Source organism: Saccopteryx bilineata, chromosome 10 (genome assembly GCF_036850765.1).
Source record: "Saccopteryx bilineata isolate mSacBil1 chromosome 10, mSacBil1_pri_phased_curated, whole genome shotgun sequence".
Lineage (NCBI taxonomy): Eukaryota > Metazoa > Chordata > Mammalia > Chiroptera > Emballonuridae > Saccopteryx > Saccopteryx bilineata.
Genome location: NC_089499.1, coordinates 40208330 through 40229705, shown reverse-complemented (window position 1 = coordinate 40229705; position 21376 = coordinate 40208330). Strand labels below are relative to the sequence as shown.

At 38.2% G+C, this 21376-nt stretch overlaps 1 protein-coding gene across 2 annotated transcripts in view; it reads left to right on the top strand.

The window, feature by feature from the left end:
* Positions 1-21376, top strand: part of STAG1 (STAG1 cohesin complex component) — a 468912-nt gene that overhangs the window by 193577 nt on the left and 253959 nt on the right. For both annotated transcript variants that reach the window (XM_066244489.1, XM_066244487.1), the window contains one exon: positions 25-121. In XM_066244489.1, coding sequence (XP_066100586.1) covers positions 25-121 — 97 coding nt within the window. The remainder of the gene's footprint in view (positions 1-24; positions 122-21376) is intronic.

The following is a 21376-nucleotide window of genomic DNA, read 5'->3' as shown; positions in this document are numbered from 1 at the left end:
ATTTTTATATTTTCTTTTCCACAGTCCGTGGTGGATGACTGGATTGAATCATATAAACAAGACAGGGACATCGCACTTCTGGATTTGATCAACTTTTTTATCCAGTGTTCAGGATGTCGAGGTACAGAATGGTCAAATAAATGAGTACATGGAGCCTGTCAGTTCAGCAATGTCATTTTACTTCGTATTCTGTTGTTATTTAAGGACATTTCATTTTGTTCTAGTTTAGCTTTGCTTCTATAAAAGAATAGATTTCTATATATTTTGAAATTTTGAAGGATATTTGAAATTTATTTAATGAATTTATGAACTGACTTTTTAGATAAGTTTTTATAATTAATATTTACTGATATTATTTGTACTTGTGCTCCATATTGGGAACTGGGCTTGTTGCTAACATTTATTATGTATCCATGTCAGTATTTTGGTCTTCATTTTATAGATTCATTGCATGAAGCTCAAATATTTTGCTTATGGTTACATTTGATCCAGAATCAGGTTTTTAAGTTTATTGTAGGTTGGAAATTTATAGACAGTTAAACTGAAGTTTTAATTTTACTGTATTAATATATAGATAACTGATAAATTTTTTTTTCTTTAGAATAGATAAATCTTTAATCTTAACAGAGCAGATTCTACATGAAGGAAATCAATTGGTAAATCTCCATTATTTGCTTAAAGGACAATGATCGTTTATTGAGATCACTAATCAAATTGATATCTTAAAGGCTCTTTTATTTCTGTTAAAGTCATAACTCACCATATTGACATAAGTGGTTTAATAAATATTTATAGGGCACCTACCTTGTACTAAGCATTGTTTTTGAGTAGTATGTAAATGTAACCAAGAGTCTGTGCCCCCAGTCAGTATTAGGTGATGTGTAATTTTTGGAGGTTTATGATTACAAGAAACAAAGAGATGAATATACCAATAGTTCAGTAAAGTGCTCAATAAGAGTAATAAACTGGTTACTATTTAATGACAATTTTGTATGTACCAAGCTGTATGAATTACATATATTAGCTCATTTAATATTAGTTAACAGTTTTATTAGGCAGATATAAACTTTATTTTGTACATCAGGAAACTGAAAATAAAGGGCTTAGGTAAGTTTTTGGACATGATGCAGTTTGTAAATTTTAAACTCATGATTCAGAGTAAAGTTTGTTTCATTCTGGGGTCTTTATGCTTAACCACAGGACACTATGGGGATAACAGGAGGGTCTCTCATCCAGCCCAGACTCTGTCAATGTAGAGACATTTTTAAGAAAAAGCATCCCAGAGGAAGAACTTGCTGAGAGGCTGACTTTGAGTAAAAGAAAGTTAATGGGAGGAGAAAGACCAAAGTTAATATTGTGTAAAAATGTGTAAAGACAAAAAAGTACTGCACTTGATATACATTGAGTTTGTGGTTGAATCGTAGATCACTGTGTTGGGTAAGGAGTTGCAAGAGATTATGCTATTTGATGGAAAAGCAAGTTTGTTAATTTTACAGCTTAAAATATGAGTAAGGCAAACATTGAGTGATGTGCTTTACATATTATTGGATTATGTTTTGATTTTTAGAAAACTGGCTGTCTTATTTTTTTCCTTTTGTAACTCATTTGCATAATTCATAAAACTTAAAAAATAGATTTTTAAGATACAAAGCAAAATGTCTTTACCACTTCCTGCCTTCCCATCAATGTATATCCAGTTAACAGCTCTTTACTTATACCCATCGGTCTGTCTGTCTGGTCTAATTTCCATATGTGAAAGTAGGAATATACAGGGAATGGCAAAAGTATGTTTACAGTTGTTCATTTGGAAAATAATTCAATAATTAATTTATAATAATATAAGAAAACTCTTTCTTTATACTCCCAAGTGTAAATTTATTATTTAATACAAAAGATGCTAGTATATAGTTATCTCAGTGCTCTTTTTTTTTCTTTTTGATAAAACAATCTTTAATTTTATTTAGAAAATTAACTTTAACAAGGTGACATTGATCAATACGAGTACATAGAATTCAGGTAAACATTTCTATAGCGTTTGAACTGTTGATTATGTTGTATACCCATCACCAAAAGTCAAATCAGTTTCAATCGCCTTATATTTGTCTCCTTTTACACCTTTCCCCCCACTCCTGCACCTACCCCCTCCCCCACACTTCTCCCTGCCCCCGTAACCACTTCACTTTTATCTTTGACCATGAGTCCCAGTTTTATATCCACTATGTGTGATATCATACAATTCTTCACTTTTTCTGATTTACTTATTTTACTCAGTATAATGTTCTCAGGATCCATCCATGCTGTTGTAAATGGCAATATGTCATCATTTCTATAGCTGAGTAGTATTCCATTGTATATCCTCTATTGAGAGACACTTTGGTTGTTTTCATGTCTTGGCCACTATGAATAATGCTGCGATGAACATGGGGGTTCATCATGTGTCTTTTTTTTTTTTTTAATTTTTAATGTATTGTGTTTACATGGATTCAAGTGTCCCACTGAACATAACTCCCTCACCCCCACCCCTGTGACCTTTTTTGTAGCCCTTTGCCCCCTTCTTTCTAACTCCCTCCCCACTTCCCTCTAGAATTTGCTGTCCTGTTATCTGTATCTCTGTGTTATGTATATATAGTTTCACTAATCCCTTTACCTTCTCTGATCTCATCCCCTCATCCTCCTTCCCTCTGACTGCGGTCCTTCTGGTCCCTGTGACTCCATCTCTGTCTCTTTTTTCCTCAGTTCACTTTTTTCATTAGATTCCACATATATGTGAGATCATATGATATTTTTCTTTCTCTGCCTGGCTTATTTCATTTAGCATAATAATCTCCAGGTCCATCCATGCTGTCACAAAAGGTAAGATTTCCTTCTTTTTCACAGCTGCATAGTATTCCATTATTTATATGTATGACAGCTTTTTAATGCACTCATCAATTAATAGATACTTGGGCTGTTTCCAGATCTTGGCTATTGTAAACAATGCTGCAATAAACATGGGGGTGCATATCTTCTTTTGAAACAGTGATTTGGTATTCTTAGAATATATTCCTAGAAGTGGCAGTTTCATTTTTAAATTTTTTTTTCAGCCCTGGCCGGTTGGCTCAGCGGTAGAGCGTCGGCATGGCGTGCGGGGGACCCAGGTTCGATTCCCGGCCAGGGCACATAGGAGAAGCGCCCATTTGCTTCTCCACCCCCCCCCTCCTTCCTCTCTGTCTTTCTCTTCCCCTCCCGCAGCCAAGGCTCCATTGGAGCAAAGATGGCCCAGGCGCTGGGGATGGCTCCTTGGCCTCTGCCCCAGGCGCTAGAGTGGCTCTGGTCGCGGCAGAGCGACGCGACGCCCCGGAGGGGCAGAGCATCGCCCCCTGGTGGGCGTGCCGGGTGGATCCCGGTTGGGCGCATGCGGGAGTCTGACTGTCTCTCCCAGTTTCCAGCTTCAGAAAAATACCAAAAAAAAAAAAAAAAAAATTTTTTTTTTCATTTTTAATTTTTTGAGGAAACCTTATATAGTTCCCCACAGTGGCTTCACAAGTCTGCATTCTCACCAGAAGTACAGGAGGGTTCCCTTTTCTCCACACCCTCGCCATCACTTATTGTGTGTTGTTTTGTTAATGAACGCCATTCTGACAGATGTGAGGTGGTATCTCATTGTGGTTTTTATTTGCATTTCTCTGATGATTAGAGATGTTGAACATTTTTTCATTTGCCTATTGGCCATCTGTATGTCCTCTTTGGAGAAGTGTCTATTCACTTGTTCTTCTCATTATTAATTGGATTATTTACCTTCCTTGTGTTGAGTTTTAGAAGTTCTTTATTGATTTTGGTTATTAACCTCTTATCAGACGTATTGGCGAATATGTTCTCCCCTTGCATTGTGTGGGTTGTCTTTTTATTTTGTTCATGGTATCTTTTGCTGTGCAAAAGCTTTTCAGTTTGATATAGTCCCATTTGTTCATCCTGTCCTTTATTCCACTTGCCTGTGGAGAAGTGCTTTCTTTTTTATTTTGTTTTGTTTTAATGCAGTATTATAGCATTCCTCTGAGCATATGTACAATAACCTGTCTTCTTTTAGCAGACCATTGTGTTGTTTGTAGTCTTGCTGTTACAGGGAGTACTGTAATAAATAATTTTGTTTTTACCTTATTTGCTCTCTATGAAGAATGTAGATAAATATATTTGTAATGATATTAGATACATATTGCCAAATTTCCTCCTATGGGAAGTATACCCAATTTTACTCTCATCAGTAATACACGAGAATGCTTTTTTCTTCTTCCTCTTTTCAACGAAGTATTTCTATCAAATTTTGGGTTAGTTTTTTGAGTAATTTAAAAATATGTCAGTGCAAATTTTTTTAATTGAGGTGAAAGTCATTTAATATATAGTTAACCATTTTAAAGTGTACAATTCAGAAACATTTAGTGCATTCAGGACCTTTGCAGTCAGCTGTCTCTAGTATCAACTTTTTTATCATCTCCAAAAGAATACTTCCGTAATTCTTGGTGTTCACTTACCTGCTTTCTGCTATGTATTTGCCTTTTCTAGTCATTTTATGTAAAATGTGACCTTTGGTATATGATTTCTTTCACCTAGCATAAATATTTGAGATTTATTGAAGTAGAAGCATATATCAATAATTCATTTCTTTTTATGGCTGAATAACATTTCATTGTATGTATATATCAAAATTTGTTTATTCGTTGATCTGTTGGTGGACATTTGGGTTTTTTCCACCTTTTGGTTACTGTGAATATTGCTGCTTTGGATATTCATGAATAGATATCTGTTTAAATAGTTGTTTTTTAATTTTGGGGAATAAATACCTAGGAGTGGAACTGCTGGAGCATATGGTAATTTAATCTTTTGAGGAACCGCCTTACATTCCACAGCAGATACAACATTTTACATTTCTTCCAGAAATATATAAGGATTCTTATTTTTCCAATTCTTCCCCAACACTTTTATTTTCTAATTTTAATTATATATTTTAAATGTCTTAGTGCCTTGGTCAGCAAACCACAGCTTGCGATCCACATGTGGCTGTTTGGCCCCTTGAGTGTTTAGCAAAGGCCAGTTTAGGAGTACTCTAATTAAGTTAATAATAACAGTGTACCTACCTATATAGTTTAAGTTTAAAAAATTTGGCTCTCAAAAGAAATTTCAATCATTGTACTGTTGATATTTGGCTCTGTTGACTAATGAGTTTGCCGACCACTGTCTTTGTGTGTACGAAGTGGTATCTCGTTGTGGGTTTGATTAATGTTTCCTCTGTGACCAGTGATCTTATTCATCTTATGTGATTTTGGGACATTAGTATTATCTGCTTGGAAGAAATATGCCTTCGGGTCCTGTGCTTATTTTAAAATTAGGTGTGTGTGAGATTGTTTATTGGTAGTTGTAGTAGTTTATATATTCTGTATACTAAATTCTTCTCGAATGTTTAATTTATAGCAATTTTCTTACCTTTTTAAAAAAAATTTATGTATTGATTTCACACACACACATATCAATTTGTTTCATTTATTTATATATTCATTGGTTGGGATATTTATTGATTGATTCTTGTATGTGCCATGACGTGGGATTGAACCCATAACCTTGGAATTTGGTATGATATTCTGACCAACTGAGCTACCCTGCTACAGCTCTTCCCTTTATTAAGCTTGTGTTTTTGCATTCTAAAAATACACTTTGATGCATTAAATCTTCAAGATTTTATGAAGTCCAATTTATCCCCCCCCCCCCCCATTTCCTATGTTTCAAGTCTAAGACTCCATTGCTCATCCAAGGACATGAAGATTTATCACTATGTTTTCTGCTAATAATTTTATTTTTTAATGTTTATTTATTGATTTTAATGAGACAGAGACAGGAACATCGATCTATTCAGTAGGTGCCCTTAACTGAGGATCAAACCAGCAACCTCTGCACTACTGAATGATACTCTGACCAACTGACCTATTTGTCCAGGGCAATAATTTTATAATTTTAGTACTTATATTTAGGTTTTTAATCCATGGTTAATTTTAGTATAAGAATGATTTTAATTTGTATTCTCTTATGAATGGGGCTTGAGAGCTGTTTTTTTGTTTTGTTTTGTTTTTTGTGACAGAGAAAAGGACATATAGGGACAGGCAGGAAAAGAGATGAGAAGCATCAATTCTTCATTGCAGCTCTTTAGTTGTTCATTGATTGCTTTCTCATATGTGCCTGGATGGGGGGGCAACTGCAGAGCAAGTGACCCCTTTCTCAAGCCAGCAACCTTGGGCTTCAAGCCAGTGACCATGGAGTCATCTCTATGATACTGTGCTCAAACTGGTTACCTCGGGGTTTTGAACCTGGGTCCTCTGCGTCCCAGTCCTACGCTTTATTCATTGCACCATGGCTTGGTCAATCAGAGACTGTTTCTGTTTTTTATTTTGTGTCTGTGTGTGTGAGTTTTCTGTTCCTATCTCTTGTCAATTTTTCTTTTGATTATATGGTTCCTGAAAAGGCATTTGACAAATTGAATTTTAAAATATTTTAATAAAAGAGACATAGATGCATATTTTCTTAATTTGATTAACAAATAAAGCACACTGTCTTGCATCAGTGGAATATAATAAAAATGCAGAAAGAGACCCAAGCACCTGTGAAATTTTTAAACATATGGAAGAAGAGAATTACAACTAATAGCTACCTTGAGATATTTTTCACATATCAGGTTGATAAAAATTTTAAATTATAACAGAATTCTGTAGGTTGGGTTGTAAGGGAAACACTCCGTTACCTTGTTGGAATACAAATTAGTAAATCTTTTAGGGAAGGAGATTTGTTAGTATATACCAAAACTACATATGTTTTTTTATCTTTTCATGCATCTATCCTACTTCTAGAATTCAGTGATTGGTATTTAGAATTTTTTTTTTACTTACTATTCTTTTATAAAGTCTAAAAAATAATGTAACAGTAAAAAAATGATGCCTGATCAGGCAGTAGCACAGTGGATAGTGCATCAGCCTGGGATGCTGAGGACCCAGGTTCAAAACCCTGAGGTTGCTGGATTGAGCACAGGCTCACCAGCTTGAGTGTGGGATCATAAATAGGACCCCAAGGTCACTGGCTTAAACAAGGAGTCACTGGCTCAGTTGGAGCCCCCCTGGTCAAGGCATATATGAGAAAGCATTCAACGAACAACTAAGGTGCCGCAACAAAGAATTGATGCTTCTCACCATTCTCCCTCCCTGTCTGTCCCTTTCTGTTCCTCTCTCTGTCTCTCTGTTTCTGTCGCTATAATAAATGAAAAGTGAAAGGATTAAAAAAAGCCTTTTAATCCTAATGCTGCATTGTGCTTAAGGGAAACCAAGTAAGGTTATTTTCACTGAAGTCAAACAAGCCAAGGATACTTACTCTCACAACTCCTGTTCAGCATTATATTGGTGATATAAGCCAACACATTTAGACAATGAAATGAAATTTGATCATTATTTGAAAATAATATTGTTTAGAAAGTTCAAGAGAATCAGTTTGCAAAGCTAATAAAAGCAGTAAAATAATTAGTAAATTACTGGCATATAGAGTTAATATATACCTGAGTTACCATGTTTAGTTCATATAAGAATAGCTAGTTAGAAGAGATAATGGGATAAATCTTTCTAAAGTAAAAATGGGGAAAATGGGAAATTATTTCTAATTAATAGTTTACCAAAAACAACAAATGGCAGAAACAAAGAAAAAGAAACAGCAAATAAATGCTAGAAAGAAATAATAAAAACACTAGAAGAATATTGGGAAGAAAATCCTTTATAACTTTGAGAGGGAAAGACCTTTTATTAATGACTCAAAATTAACTGTTTCAAATCTGTAATATAGCCTGGCCTGTAGTGTTGCAGTGGATAAGTCAAGGGTCCCCAAACTACGGCCTGCGGGCCGCATGCGGCCCCCTGAGGTCATTTATTCGGCCCCTGCCGCACTCCCGGAAGGGGCACCTCTTTCATTGGTGGTCAGTGAGAGGAGCATAGTTCCCATTGAAATACTGGTCAGTTTGTTGATTTAAATTTACTTGTTCTTTATTTTAAATATTGTATTTGTTCCCATTTTGTTTTTTTACTTTAAAATAAGATATGTGCAGTGTGCATAGGAATTTGTTCAGTTTTTTTTATAGTCCAGCCCTCCAATGGTCTGAGTGACAGTGAACTGGCCCCCTGTGTAAAAAGTTTGGGGACCCCTGGGATAAGGCATCAACCTGAAATGCTGAGCTTGCTGGTTTAAGACCCCTGGTTTTCCCAGTCAAGGCACATAGGAGAAACAACTCTCTAAAATCAATGAATAATATCTTTAGGGAGAAAAAATCTGTTATATAAAAATTGATATATTAAACCAATACCAAAAAAAGAAAACTACAGACCAATATCTAATGAATACAGATGCAAAAATTCTAAACAAAATACTAGCAAATCAAATACAACAACACATTAAAAAAATAATTGATCATGATCAAGTGGGATTCATCTCAGAAACACAAGGATAAGTGGTTAATATCCAGAATATATAAAGAACTCACAAAACTGAGCAACAAACAAACAATCCAGTTAAAAATGGGAAGAGGACATGAACGGACACTTCTTCCAAGAAGAAATACAAATGACCAACAGATATATCAAAAAATGCTCATCATCACTAGTTATTGAAGAAATGAAAATCAAAACTACAGTGAGATATCACCTCACACCTGTTAGATTAGCTATTATCAACAAGACAGGTAATAACAAGTGCTGGAGATCCTGTGAAGAGAAAAGAACCCTCATTCACTGTTGGTAGGAATGTAAATTAGTACAACCATTATGGAAGAAAGTATGGTGGTTCCTCAAGAAATGAAGAATAGAGCCTGCCAGACTTACATGCCTCTGCTGTGAAGAAACAGGGACACTGGAAGGTAGGCTTCCCCCTCGCTTCTCTAAAGGAGGGTTCAGTGTCTTCCAGCCCTGCTCCAGCCACCTATGACCTAACTTTGCCCAGAATGCTGGGGTTTGCCACTGAAGGCAGAAGGTGCCCAGGGCCATCGGCCCCATCTACGACACTGTGGACGAGCCTAGGGTATTTCTTCCAAGAAGCAGGTAAACTGATCTCATTTGCACAAGGACCACTTAACTATGTCTTGCCTGAATAGTCAGGTTTTTTATTCTTCCCTTGAAGATCTCTGTTGTGGGTGTTGATAGTCCTATTTTCTGCTGCTTTGTTTAATATATAGTGTTTCCCTTATTCCTCCTACCTCAATGCTCAACTCATATTTCAGGCTGGGACCTACTCCTAATTTAGAGCTCTCTTTCCCCCTTTTGCCAACTTCTATTATGAATCTACCTTTGCCACCCAGCTTAGTGTATCCCAAGGTTCTCTTTACCAAGCTACAGTCGCAGAGCTCCAGGGAAAAGCAACCTGGTCTCATCTCTCTAGGCAGAGAAGAACAGAAGCTCCATCTCCACACATGCTGCAGATGGCTTTTCCAGTCTACCTGAATCATTACCAGCTAGAAGCAGTGGTCATTGGGACTTGGACGTGAGCTGCAAAGTATAGAATTGTGACAACAATTCCAGTGCCATGCGGACTTTTCCTGGATGTGGACTTTTCCTGGGCTCCTGCTCCTGGTGACAGCTCCTAACAGACTGAACTGGGGGTGGGTTGCAATTTTCAGGAATTTGGCATGGTGTTGGTGCCAACTTGGACTTGGTGAACATGTTAAGGACACTACTCTTTTATGAATTCTGGCTGTATTGGCCAAGAGTTTGCTTAAAGGCTTTAATCAATGTAAAAAAAAAAGAGAAGACTGGATAAAGAAGATGTGGCACATATACACCATGGTATACTATTTAGCCATAAGAAATGATGACATTGGATCACTAACAACAAAATGGTGGGATCTTGAGAACAATATACGGAGTGAAATAAGTAAATCAGAAAAAAACAAGAACTGCAGGATTCCATACATTGGTTGGACATAAAAACGAGACTAAGAGACATAGACAAGAGTGTGGTGGTTACGGGGGGCAGGGGGAGGGAAGGAGGGAGAGAGGGAGGGGCACAAAGAAAACTAGATAGAGGGTGACGGAGGACAATCTGACTTTGGGTGATGGGTATGCAACAGAATGGAATGACAAGATAACCTGGACATGTTTTCTTTGAATATATGTACCCTGATTTATTGATGTCACCCCATTAAAATAAAAATTTATTTATAAAAAAAATGAAGAATAGAACTACCATATGACCCAGCAATCCCTCTACTGGATATATACCCCCAAACCTCAAAAACATTGGTACGAAAAGACACACGTACCCCCCATGTTCCTCACATCGTTGTTCATGGTGGCCAAGACATGGAAACAGCCAAAATGCCCTTCAATAGAATATTGGATAAAGAAGATGTTGTATATATATACAATGGATTACTACCCAGCCATAAGAAATGATGACATAGTATCATTTACAACAACATGGATGGACCTCGATAACATTATACTGAGTGAAATAAGTAAATCAGAATAAACTAAGAACTGTATGATTCTATACATAAGTGGGACACAAAATTGATTCTCATGGACATAGACAAAAGTGCAGTGTTTACCAGGGGGAAAGGAGGGTTGGAGAGGGAGGGGGTCAGGGAAGGGGAGGAGCTTAAAGAGAAACAAAATATAGGGTGACAGAAGACGATTTGACTTTGGGTGATGGGTATACAGCATAATCGATTGTCCAAATGATGTGGAGATGTTTTCTCTAAATCTTACGTGCTCTGGTTTGACCGAGATCACCCAGTTAAATTTAATTGTCTAAATAAAAAATTTTTTTTTAAAATAATGCTTGTACTGGTAGTTGGATCCTGCTCTGATGTTGTTTGTCACTGGCCATTGGATATGCTGGTTTTGGGCCTCTTAAGAGGGAACCTGGTACAGACCAGTGTAAGATCCTGCCAGTGAATGGCACTCAGCAACTTGTTTCGACCTACAAGCTATCCACAGTTTATGGCTGCCTCTTTTAGGCTTAGGTGCACATGGAAGGACCAAGGTGCATACCTAGGCTGGCTTTTACCCGCACCTGGCCTGGTGGTAGATCAGCAAAAGACCAAAGTTCTTTAAGAACTGCCTCCTACTGCCTCTCTCTGCTGACCACTTGTTTTGTGCCTGAAAAAACCTCTGCTGGAGTAGCAGGGCTGGGTCTAGTGAATTTCCCCTGAGGAAAAGGTACCTGTCAGGCTTCAGGAAAGGTGTTGGGTGTGACTCTCACCCCATAGCCCCAGCTGTCCTGATTTTTTTCTTAGACCTCAGTAGTGTATAGTCTCTAGGAGTCTGGTGAGCAAGCCTCTAAAATCAGATATTTGGTCTGCCAACAATGTGGAAAGTTTTTAGTGAATCTACCATGAAGGGTATCTACCAGTCACATTCTTGTGAAAGTTGGGTGAATAGCTCTGGCCTCAAAGCCGAACAGCTGAGTCACTGTCACTTTCTATTCTATTCAGCTGCTTTCTGCTCCCTGACCGAGGCTGCTAATTTCTCAGCAAGACCCAACCAATCTCTATAGGGTGGTGCAAAAGAAATTCCTGAAGGTGGGGCATTTGCTTTCCCCCAGACTGATGTCACACTGTGGGGAGAGCTCCACCAAAGAAAAATAATGGCAACTGTTCTGTTGGCAAATGACTGTACAGGGGTCCTCGTGGTTGTACCCCCATTGTGGTGCTCCACAGGGCTGTCAATCTCATACTCTCCTTAGGAAACTTGTCAGCTCAACCCTCCCTCCACCAGAACCCAGGGTAAGTGGCTGTGAATGAGATTTTCTGTGTTGGCCCTTTAAGAGAATGCCTGCATCTCTGGGAGTTACCTTCTGTTTCTGGCAGACAGAAACTGCCAAATGCTTTGTGGGCACCTCCTCTCAGCTCTGGTGCTCTAGGCTGGGTACCCAACTTGAGGTTTAGGGCCCACTCTCTCAGAGAGAACCTTCCCACAGCTGAGATACTTCTCTAGAACATCAGCTGCTGCTTGAGGGAGCATCTCTGCCCTTCCTACTGGTCTCAATGTGGCTTCTTCTGTGAATCCTTAGAAGACTTCTCTTTATTTAGTTTTGAGTTGGTTTTTTTCATGATTTTTCTTAAACTTAATTATAATTCTAGTTTGGTCTTGGGAGGAGGCCAATGGAACATCTGCCTACTCTGTCGTTATGTTGGATCTCCCGTTTTAATTTTTTTATGTTCTTACATGTTCAGTGTGTATAGATAGGTCAACATTATTTTCCTTCAATTTTTTATTATTGTGACATACGTACAGAAGAGTGTGTAAACTATGTATGTATAGGTTAAATAATATTTATATAGTGAATCTCAGTGTTATCAGTACTAGTACCAAGGGTAAGAATATTTCCAGGACTTCAGAAGATCTCTTACCCTATTTCCTGTGTGACCCTCCCCTATTTTTACTGCCTCCATTTTCTACAGAGATAAGTACTACTTTGATTTTGTGATAATTATTTCTTTGATTTTCTTAATAGTTTATAGTTTTGCTGTTAATGCATCTTCCTTAAAGTAGTTAAGTTTTACCTGCTTTTCTTCTTTAGATAATTAACTCTATGTACTCTTTTGTGCATAATTAACCCTTTGAGTATGACGTTTTTTCGTGCTTTCTACCCCTGGGAGTGAGGTGGGGTTTTTTTTTCCAAAAAAGAAATTAGTTCCAGTTCTAGTTTTGTTAACTTAGAATCACGTTTGTTTGATAACCAATTTATGAAAACAAGAAGAACATACATTTGCCTTTTTTTAATATTGCCTTACCCATTTTAAAAATAAATCAAGGCTGCATGATTTGGGTCTGAAGAATCCCCGTGTATACTGCCAGCTTAATCAGTAAAACTCTTCAAAATTCATTTTTGGACTTCATGTCTTTACAAGAACCCGCTTAAGTGAGGTTGATTGGCTGGCAGTGTCTAACCCTGTCCTGAACCCCTGCTGGACCAGTAAGGTTTTCAGAGACATCGCCTGGTTCAGACCATACAGCATGGAAATTGATGACCTCCTTAACTGGATGAGGGACTTGGCTTGGCAAGATTCCCTTCTTGAATTCTCTCCAGAAGAAGCAATCATTTTCCAATTTTTTCTCCTCTTTCTCCTCATCACCCCTTACCATATATTATAAAATTAATAACTGCCTTTCTTTTATATGTAACCACAGAGTTGAGAAATGATAGATATGTAAATTCCAAACTGCCCTCTTCATGTTCCGCTTATCTGTCAGACCTCACCCTTACTGGACTATTGCCCCTTAGAGGCATTTCCAAAAGCTGACAAGCTGCCCCAAGGAGGGGCTCCGGGCTTTTTATGTCATAAGAAATTCTTTGCACCATGGTTTATAAAGATACTGTATCTTTTCTTTTTTTGTTTAATTCAGTGAGAGGAGGGAAGGTGGAGAGACAGATTCTGGCACTGGGACTGGGATCCACCTGGCAAGCCCACTAGGATGTGATGCTCTGATCATCTGAGGTGTCGTTCCATTGCTCAGCAACAGAGCCCTTCCTAGCACCTGATGCAGAGGCCATGGAGCCATCCTCAGCTCCCGAGACCAACTTGCTCTATTCCAGCAATGGCTGCAGGAGAGGAAGAGAGGGAGAAAAGCAAGAGGGGGAGTGCAGAAATAGATGGGCACTTCTCCTGTGTGCCCTGACTGGTAATTGAACCTGGGACTACCACACGCCAAGCCAACGCTGTACCATTGAGCCAACCAGCCAGGGCCTATGTTTTTTTTTTTCCTTTCCTGAAGCTGGAAACGGGGAGAGACAGTCAGACAGACTCCCGCATGCGCCCGACCGGGATCCACCCGGCATGCCCACCAGGGGACGACGCTCTGCCCACCAGGGAGTGATGCTCTGCCCCTCCGGGGTGTCGCTCTGTTGCGACCAGAGCCACTCCAGCGCCTGGGGCAGAGGCCAAGGAGCCATCCCCAGCGCCCGGCCCATCTTTGCTCCAATGGAGCCTCGCTGCAGGAGGGAAAGAGAGAGACAGAGAGGAAGGAGAGGAGGAGGGGTGGAGAAGCAAATGGGCGCTTCTCCTGTGTGCCCTGGCCGGAAATCGAACCCGGGACTTCTGCACGCCAGGCCGACGCTCTACCACTGAGCCATCCGGCCAGGGCCATTAAAATATATTTGATGGGTATATAATCTAGTATTAGCAGGGATTTTTTCATGACATTGAAGATATTTCACTGTATTCTGGCATGTATTGTTGAAAACCTAGAATAATCATTTATTACTTGTTTTCATCAAAGTTTAAGGTTTTCTCTTTGTTCCTGGTGTTCTGTACTTTGACTACATAATTTCTTGGGGTTGGTGTTTTTCATCAGTTATGTCTTTATTACTTATTTTATTTCTCTCCTCCCTTACTTGGTTTTGCATACTGTCTTCTTTGTGCCTTTCTATATTTTTGAGTTTCTGTGCTGCTTTATAATTTTTTTCTATCTTCTTCATGGCTAGAAATTATAGCCTGTTGGTTCTTTTTTAAAGAAAAAGGAAGGTACAGAATTGTTCCCTGTGGATATTCAGTCTTGTATTTTCGTTTTTTAACGTGGTAGATTTATTTCTTTTACATTCTATCTCTGATAATTCTAATAAGTCTTTGTGAGTCATTTTGTGGAAAGGGTTTGTTTTCTGCTTTTTGTTTTGTTTTGTTTTTTGCTTATTATTTTGTATATTATCTTTGTATATTTAGTTAGTTTTTATTTCAAGTTCCATATTTTCTTTCAAATTTAAATGAATCCTAGAATAAAGGTAAATTTCTCTAGAGAGAACTCAGCATTACTTGACAAGTGCCCAGTGATATTACCAATCTAGAACCATTTGCAACTAAAAACAGTTTGATGTTTCCTGGATCAGGTTATGTGAATTTAAGGTACTTGGTGGCACACCATTTTTGATTACAGCCTCTCAAGTAAATTTATCTCCTCCGCAAGACCAAAAAAAAAAAAGAAACCCCTTTATTTGTAGTCCACAGTGTGTGAGGTGTTAGATTTACTGCTTGGTTTAACTTTAACCTGGAGATGAAAACCTTTGAGTCCATATTTCAAGAAATAGTTGTCTCCCTTAGATCCTTTACCTCAGAACTCCTATTCATGTATTACAGGCTTATCAAGTGTTATCAGAGAAAAAGTTATTTCAGTACTCCTTCTGTATTTTAGGTTTCTGCTTTTAGTTATTATCCTAGTAATTCCTTACTACTTTATAGGGTTTCAGTTGCTTTTCACAATGTTTTTTTGAATTTTATTTAGAATTTCAGGAAGAACATTTATATCAACATTGTTTACAATAGTATCATAATCACAACTTGTATATATCAATTCATTGAAAAGAGCCTTTCAGTGCTATAGCACAGTGGATAGAGCATCAGACTGGGACGCAGACGATCCAGGTTTGAAACCCCAAAGTCGCCGGCTTGAGCATGGTGTCACTCAGTCTGCTGTAGCCCCCACCCCCGTCAAGGCACTTATGAGAAAGCAATCAATGAACAACTAAGGTGCCTTAGCGAAGAATTGATGCTTCTCATCTCTCTCCCTTTCTGTCTGTCTTTCCTTATCCTACCCTCTCTCTGTCTCTGTCACCAAAAAAAAAAAAAAAATGAAAGGACACACAAACACAAAAGGCAAGTTGTAGCCCAGGAGAAAATATTTGCAAAATATTACACATTTGATAAATGACTTGTATTCTAAATATACTAAGGACTCTTAAAAACTCAAAAAATAACTCAGTAAAAAACTGGCCAAAGAATCTGGCAGCTCACCAGGAAAGAGATAGAGATGATAAATAGCATGAGACAATGTCATCATATTTTGTCATTAGGTCAATGCAAATTAAAACATCAATAAAATATCACTATATTACTATTCAAAACACTGGCAATACCAGTTACTGCCAAGGACATGAAGCCACAGAAATTTCATTGTTGGTGGGAATGCCATGTGGTATAGCCATTTTGGAAGTCAGACTGACAGTTTATTACAGTACTAAGTATAGCTTTACTGTAAAAATTCAGCAATCACATTCTATTAGATATATACTCAACTGATTTGAAACTTATGTCCACACAAAAACCTGCATGTTAATGTTTATAGTAATTATATCTAAACTGTAAGTAGCAAAGATGTTTTTCAGAAGATGAAATGGATCAACTGTGGTATATCAATATAATGGAATAGCATTTGTTGATTCGAAGGAATGAACTGTCAAGTCACACAGAAGTGTAGATAAATCTTAAATAGATATTGCTGGATGAAAAGATAGACGGTAGTCTGAAAAGGCTAAAACTATGATTTCAGTTTATATGACACTTTGGAAAAGGCAAAACTGTAGAGATGGTAAGTAGATCATTGGTTGCCAGGGTTTTGGGGAATAAGGAAGATTGACTAAGTGAATCACAGAGCATTAAGTGGTGAGATTATTCTGTATGATACTATAACTTTGGATACATGATACTATGCATTTCTCAATCCTCATATAACTTCATAGCACAAAGAATACACATTTATACATGCAAATTTTTATTTTAAAATTCACTTATAAGATCATTCAAGGATGAATGCAGACTATTTCAAAAGAATCTATATGTACTAAAAATACATGAAATAAGCCCTGGCAGATTTGCTCAGTAGATATAGCATCGTCTCAGCGTTTGAATAGTCTGGGTTCAATTCCTGGTCAGGGCACACAAGAGAAGTAATCATCTGTTTCTCTCTCCTCCCTCTCCTCCTTCTTTATCTCTTTCCTCTTCCCCTCTACAACTAGTGGCTTGATTGGTTGGAGCATAGGCCCTGGATGCTGTGGATAGCTCGGTTGGTCCCAGTGGATCATCCTCAGGGACTAATAATAGCTCTCTTGATTTGAACATTGGCCCAAGATGGGGTTTGCTGGGTGGATCCCAGTCGGGGTGAATGCGAGAGTCTGTCTTAGTATCTCCCCTCTTCTCCAAAAAAAAAAAAAAAAAAAAAAAAAAAAAGTGTGTGTGTGTCTTTGTGAAATAACTTCACACTGCAGAGGTTTGGGGAATAGGTATGGTTCTGAGTAACTGAAGAAATAAGTGGAGACTGAGGGAAAGGGCCAAAAAAATTTTATAAGCACTGTACTCTAGTTGACAAAGTTGTTTTCCAAAGGTGTATGGATTACCAATTCTGAAATCCCTATACATGTATACTGGAGTAGAAAAATTAAGTAAATAGGTGGTTGATGATGGGAACCAAATTTTTTACTTATATATGAGTAAGAGATTATGGGTAAGCAAAACAGGATTTTGTAGTAATCCATGTGTTGGTAATGGAGTAAACACATTAGTGTAATTTATAGTTCAATCTTTTAAGTAGTGAGTTTTTTTTCATGCTCGCTGACCTCCAGTAGAGATATCTTTTTTCAAAAAATGAAATTACTTCCAGTTCCAGTTTTATTAACTTAAAATCATGTTTTTTTGATAACCAATTTATGGAAACAAGAAGAACATACATTTGCCTTTTTTTTAATGTTGCCTTATACATTTTTAAAATAAAAATTTTTGTAAATTTGTGCTCTGAGTGGTCAGGAGGCATGAAGACGTACATGAATCTTTGTACCACTCAGAGGGTTAATATAGACACATGCCTACATACAGAAATATTTATAAGTATGTTTGTATACACACACACATATATTTCCTTGATCTTTCAGCTGAGGGGTTTTGAAAGAATTGAGATTTTTGTAATAACAAACCAGTAGCAATAAGCACAGCTAGCACATAGAGCTTGGTTTCCAATTCCATTCTCCCATAAAAGAAAACAGGGATCCTTGAACAGATGTTAAATTCTAGAACTGAGACAGAGAATTCAGAGTGAGAATGGAGCATTTCATAGTTTCAGAAAGTAAACAGATGCTTAAGGAAACAAAACAATATGAAGGTATCTCAAAAGGACAAAGAAACCAACTGAAGGAGCCCTCAGTGGCCGAAGCTAGAAAAATTTGAGCAATAAAATAAATATCATAGAATTTTATTATAACCCAAGCCACAAAATATTTATGAGTTTATATTGATATAAATAAATGATTGAATAAAGAAACAAATGGGTAAGAATAGACAAATCTTTCATATAGAATTCAAAATAATTTGTAACTACCAACAAAAAGCTCAAGAAAATGAAGCATAACTTCCTGGCCCTTAAGTGTGGGTTGTATATAGGTAGTTCCTTCCGAAGAGTACAGTATTAAAAAAGGGAAAATGTGTAATTCGTAACAGTGGATAAACCTGAACGATACTACCTCAGCTAGAGATAATGATTAAGTCAGTAGTGTTCAGTCCTGTTGTTAACATGTACTCTTGTTTTGATATGATGAGACTAGCATTTTATCTTTCATCTTTTCCTTTCAAAAACCCACAAACTTTATCTAACCATGAGGAAACATCAGACAGACCAAAAATGAATCATATTCTATATAATACCTGACCACTGCTAATAAAACTGTCATGTTCATCAAAAAACATGAAGTCAGAAAAAGTGTCACAGTATAGAGAAGCCTAAGGAGACATGACTGACAACTTACCACCTTTTGTGGTATTCTGGATAAAATCCTGGTGCAGAAAAAGGACATTTGGTAAAAACCAAGAAAATCTGAATAAAGTATGACTTATTTAATAACAGTGTTATTGGGATAGAGGGAAGGGGAACTGGAGGAAGGTGGTCAGAAAATACAAATTTCTAACTATAGTTAACACTGCTGTATAATATATAGTAAAGTTATTAAGATAGATCCTAAGTTCTCATCACAAGATACTTGTTTCTTTTTATTGTAGCTATGTGAGATGATGGATGTTAACTAAACCTAGTCTGGTAATCATTTATAATATATGTAAATCAAACTATCATCTGTACACCTTAAACTTACACAGTGATATATGTCAATTATTTCTCAATACTGTTGGGAGTAAAAAATGTTATCAACATTGGCTCTTTAGTTGTGTATATGGGAACTTCTGTACTGTGTTTGTAACTTTTGTGTCAGTCTCAAACTTCTTTTATTTATTTTTATTTATTTATTTATTTATTTGTATTTTTCTGAAGCTGGAAACGGGGAGAGACAGTCAGACAGACTCCCGCATGCGCCCGACCAGGATCCACCCGGCACGCCCACCAGGGGCCACGCTCTGCCCATCAGGGGGCGATGCTCTGCCCCTCCGGGGCATCGCTCTGCTGTGACCAGAGCCACTCTAGCGCCTGGGGCAGAGGCCAAGGAACCATCCCCAGCGCCCGGGCCATCTTTGCTCCAATGGAGCCTTGGCTGCGGGAGGGGAAGATAGAGACAGAGAGGAAGGAGAGGGGTGGGGGTGGAGAAGCAAATGGGTGCTTCTCCTATGTGCCCTGGCCGGGAATCGAACCTGGGTCCCCCGCACGCCAGACTGACGCTCTACCGCTGAGCCAACCGGCCAGGGCCTCAAACTGCTTTTAAAAAGTATATTTAGGTCCTGGCTCAGTGGTAGAGCATCGGCCTGGCGTGCAGGAGTCCCAGGTTCGATTCCCAGCCAGGGAACACAGGAGAAGTGTTCACCTGCTTCTCACCCCTCCCCCTCTCTTTTCTCTCTATCTCTTTCTTCCCCTCCCACAGCCAAGGCTCCATTGGAGCAAAGCTGACCCGGGCACTGAGGATGGCTCTGTGGCCTCTGCCTCAGGCACTAGAATGGCTCTGGTTGCAACAGAGCAATGCCCCAGATGGGCAGAGCATCGCCCCCTGGTGGGCATGCCAGGTGGATCCTGGTCAGGCACATGCGGGAGTCTATCTGACTGCCTTCCCATTTCCAACTTCAGAAAAATACAAAACAAACAAACAAGAAAAATGAACCAGGCTATGGGCACAGTGGATAGAGCATCAGAGTGGGATGCAGAGGACACAGGTTCAAAATCCTGAGGTCTCTGACTTGAGCACGGGCTCATCCAGCTTGAACATGGGCTCACCAGCTTGAGTGCAGGGTTACTGGCTTGAGCGTAGGATCATAGACATGACCTCATGATCACTGGCTTGAGTCCAGAGGTCGCTGTCTTGAAGACCAAGGTCGCTTGCTAGAGCAAGGGGTCACTCGCTCTGGTGTAGCCCCCCGGTCAAGGCACATATGAGAAAGCAATTGATGAACAACTGAGGTGCCGGAACAAAGAATTGATACTTCTCCTGTCTCCCTTCCCATCTCTGTTCCTATCTCTCCCTCTCTGTGTCTCTGTCTCGGTCACCAAAAAAAAATTTTTTTTAAGTATATTTAAAAAAAATACTGGAGAATTCAGTTTAAGGAAAAGTCTTTGAGACTTTTCCATCTTTTTCATCAAGCCAACCAGATTTTTTCTCGTTCTTTAATCACCCACATAAAAATTTTGATAAGATAGGAAAAGAGGTGTTTTAAACAAGATGAGTTGAGAAAGTCTTAGTGTCACATTAAAAAAATTGTAAGAGGACTTCATAAAAGTATACTTGAGAGATTATTTGGTCCCTTGTAGTGATTGAAATAGTTTTGAAACACTGATTAAAGAAATGACTTAGTCATTTGTATACAGTTTGATAAGAAACTGCCAAATAACCTTAAATAATATTTAAGTTATTAATTATCTCACATATATTATTTAACCTTGAGTCAAATATGTAGTGTTGGCTGTAAACAAGATACTTGATAAATATTTTCACGCTGTAATTTATACATCCCTGTAACATTATGGGCAAGTTTCCTTGTGTTTGTTTGTTTGGTTTGGTGTTTTTTTTTTTGGGGGGGGGGGTTTGGGTTTTTTTGCCACTCAGAGATGAAACCTGGTTCTTTTTATATTTTTTTAAAATTTATTTTATTTTATTTTGTTTTTTTACAGGGTCAGAGAGAGAGTCAGAGAAAGGGATAGATAGGGACAGACAGACAGGAACGGAGAGAGATGAGAAGCATCAATCATTAGTTTTTTGTTGCGATACTTTAGTTGTTAATTGATTGCTTTCTCATATGTGCCTTGACCATGGGGCTACAGAAAACCAAGTAACCCCTTGCCCAAGCCAGCGACCTTGGGTCCAAGCTGGTGAGCTTTGCTCAAACCAGATGAGCCCGTGCTCAAGCTGGCGACCTCAGGGTCCCGAACCCGGGTCTTCCGCATCCCAGTCCAATGCTTTATCCACTGCGCCACCGCTTGGTCAGGCGAAACCTGGTTCTTTTTAAATGATCCCATTTCATTCATGACTCAATTTATTAGAAAGAAAAAGAACTGAGACTTTTTACTGTCCATTCCTCAGTCCTGAGTCTTGACTTTTCCATGTTATGAAGGGTAAGTCTTTTCTAAAACTGTTTTATATTATCACCATTTTATTTTTTTTTAATTCCCTATGACCAAAATCTGTGGCCAAATTATAT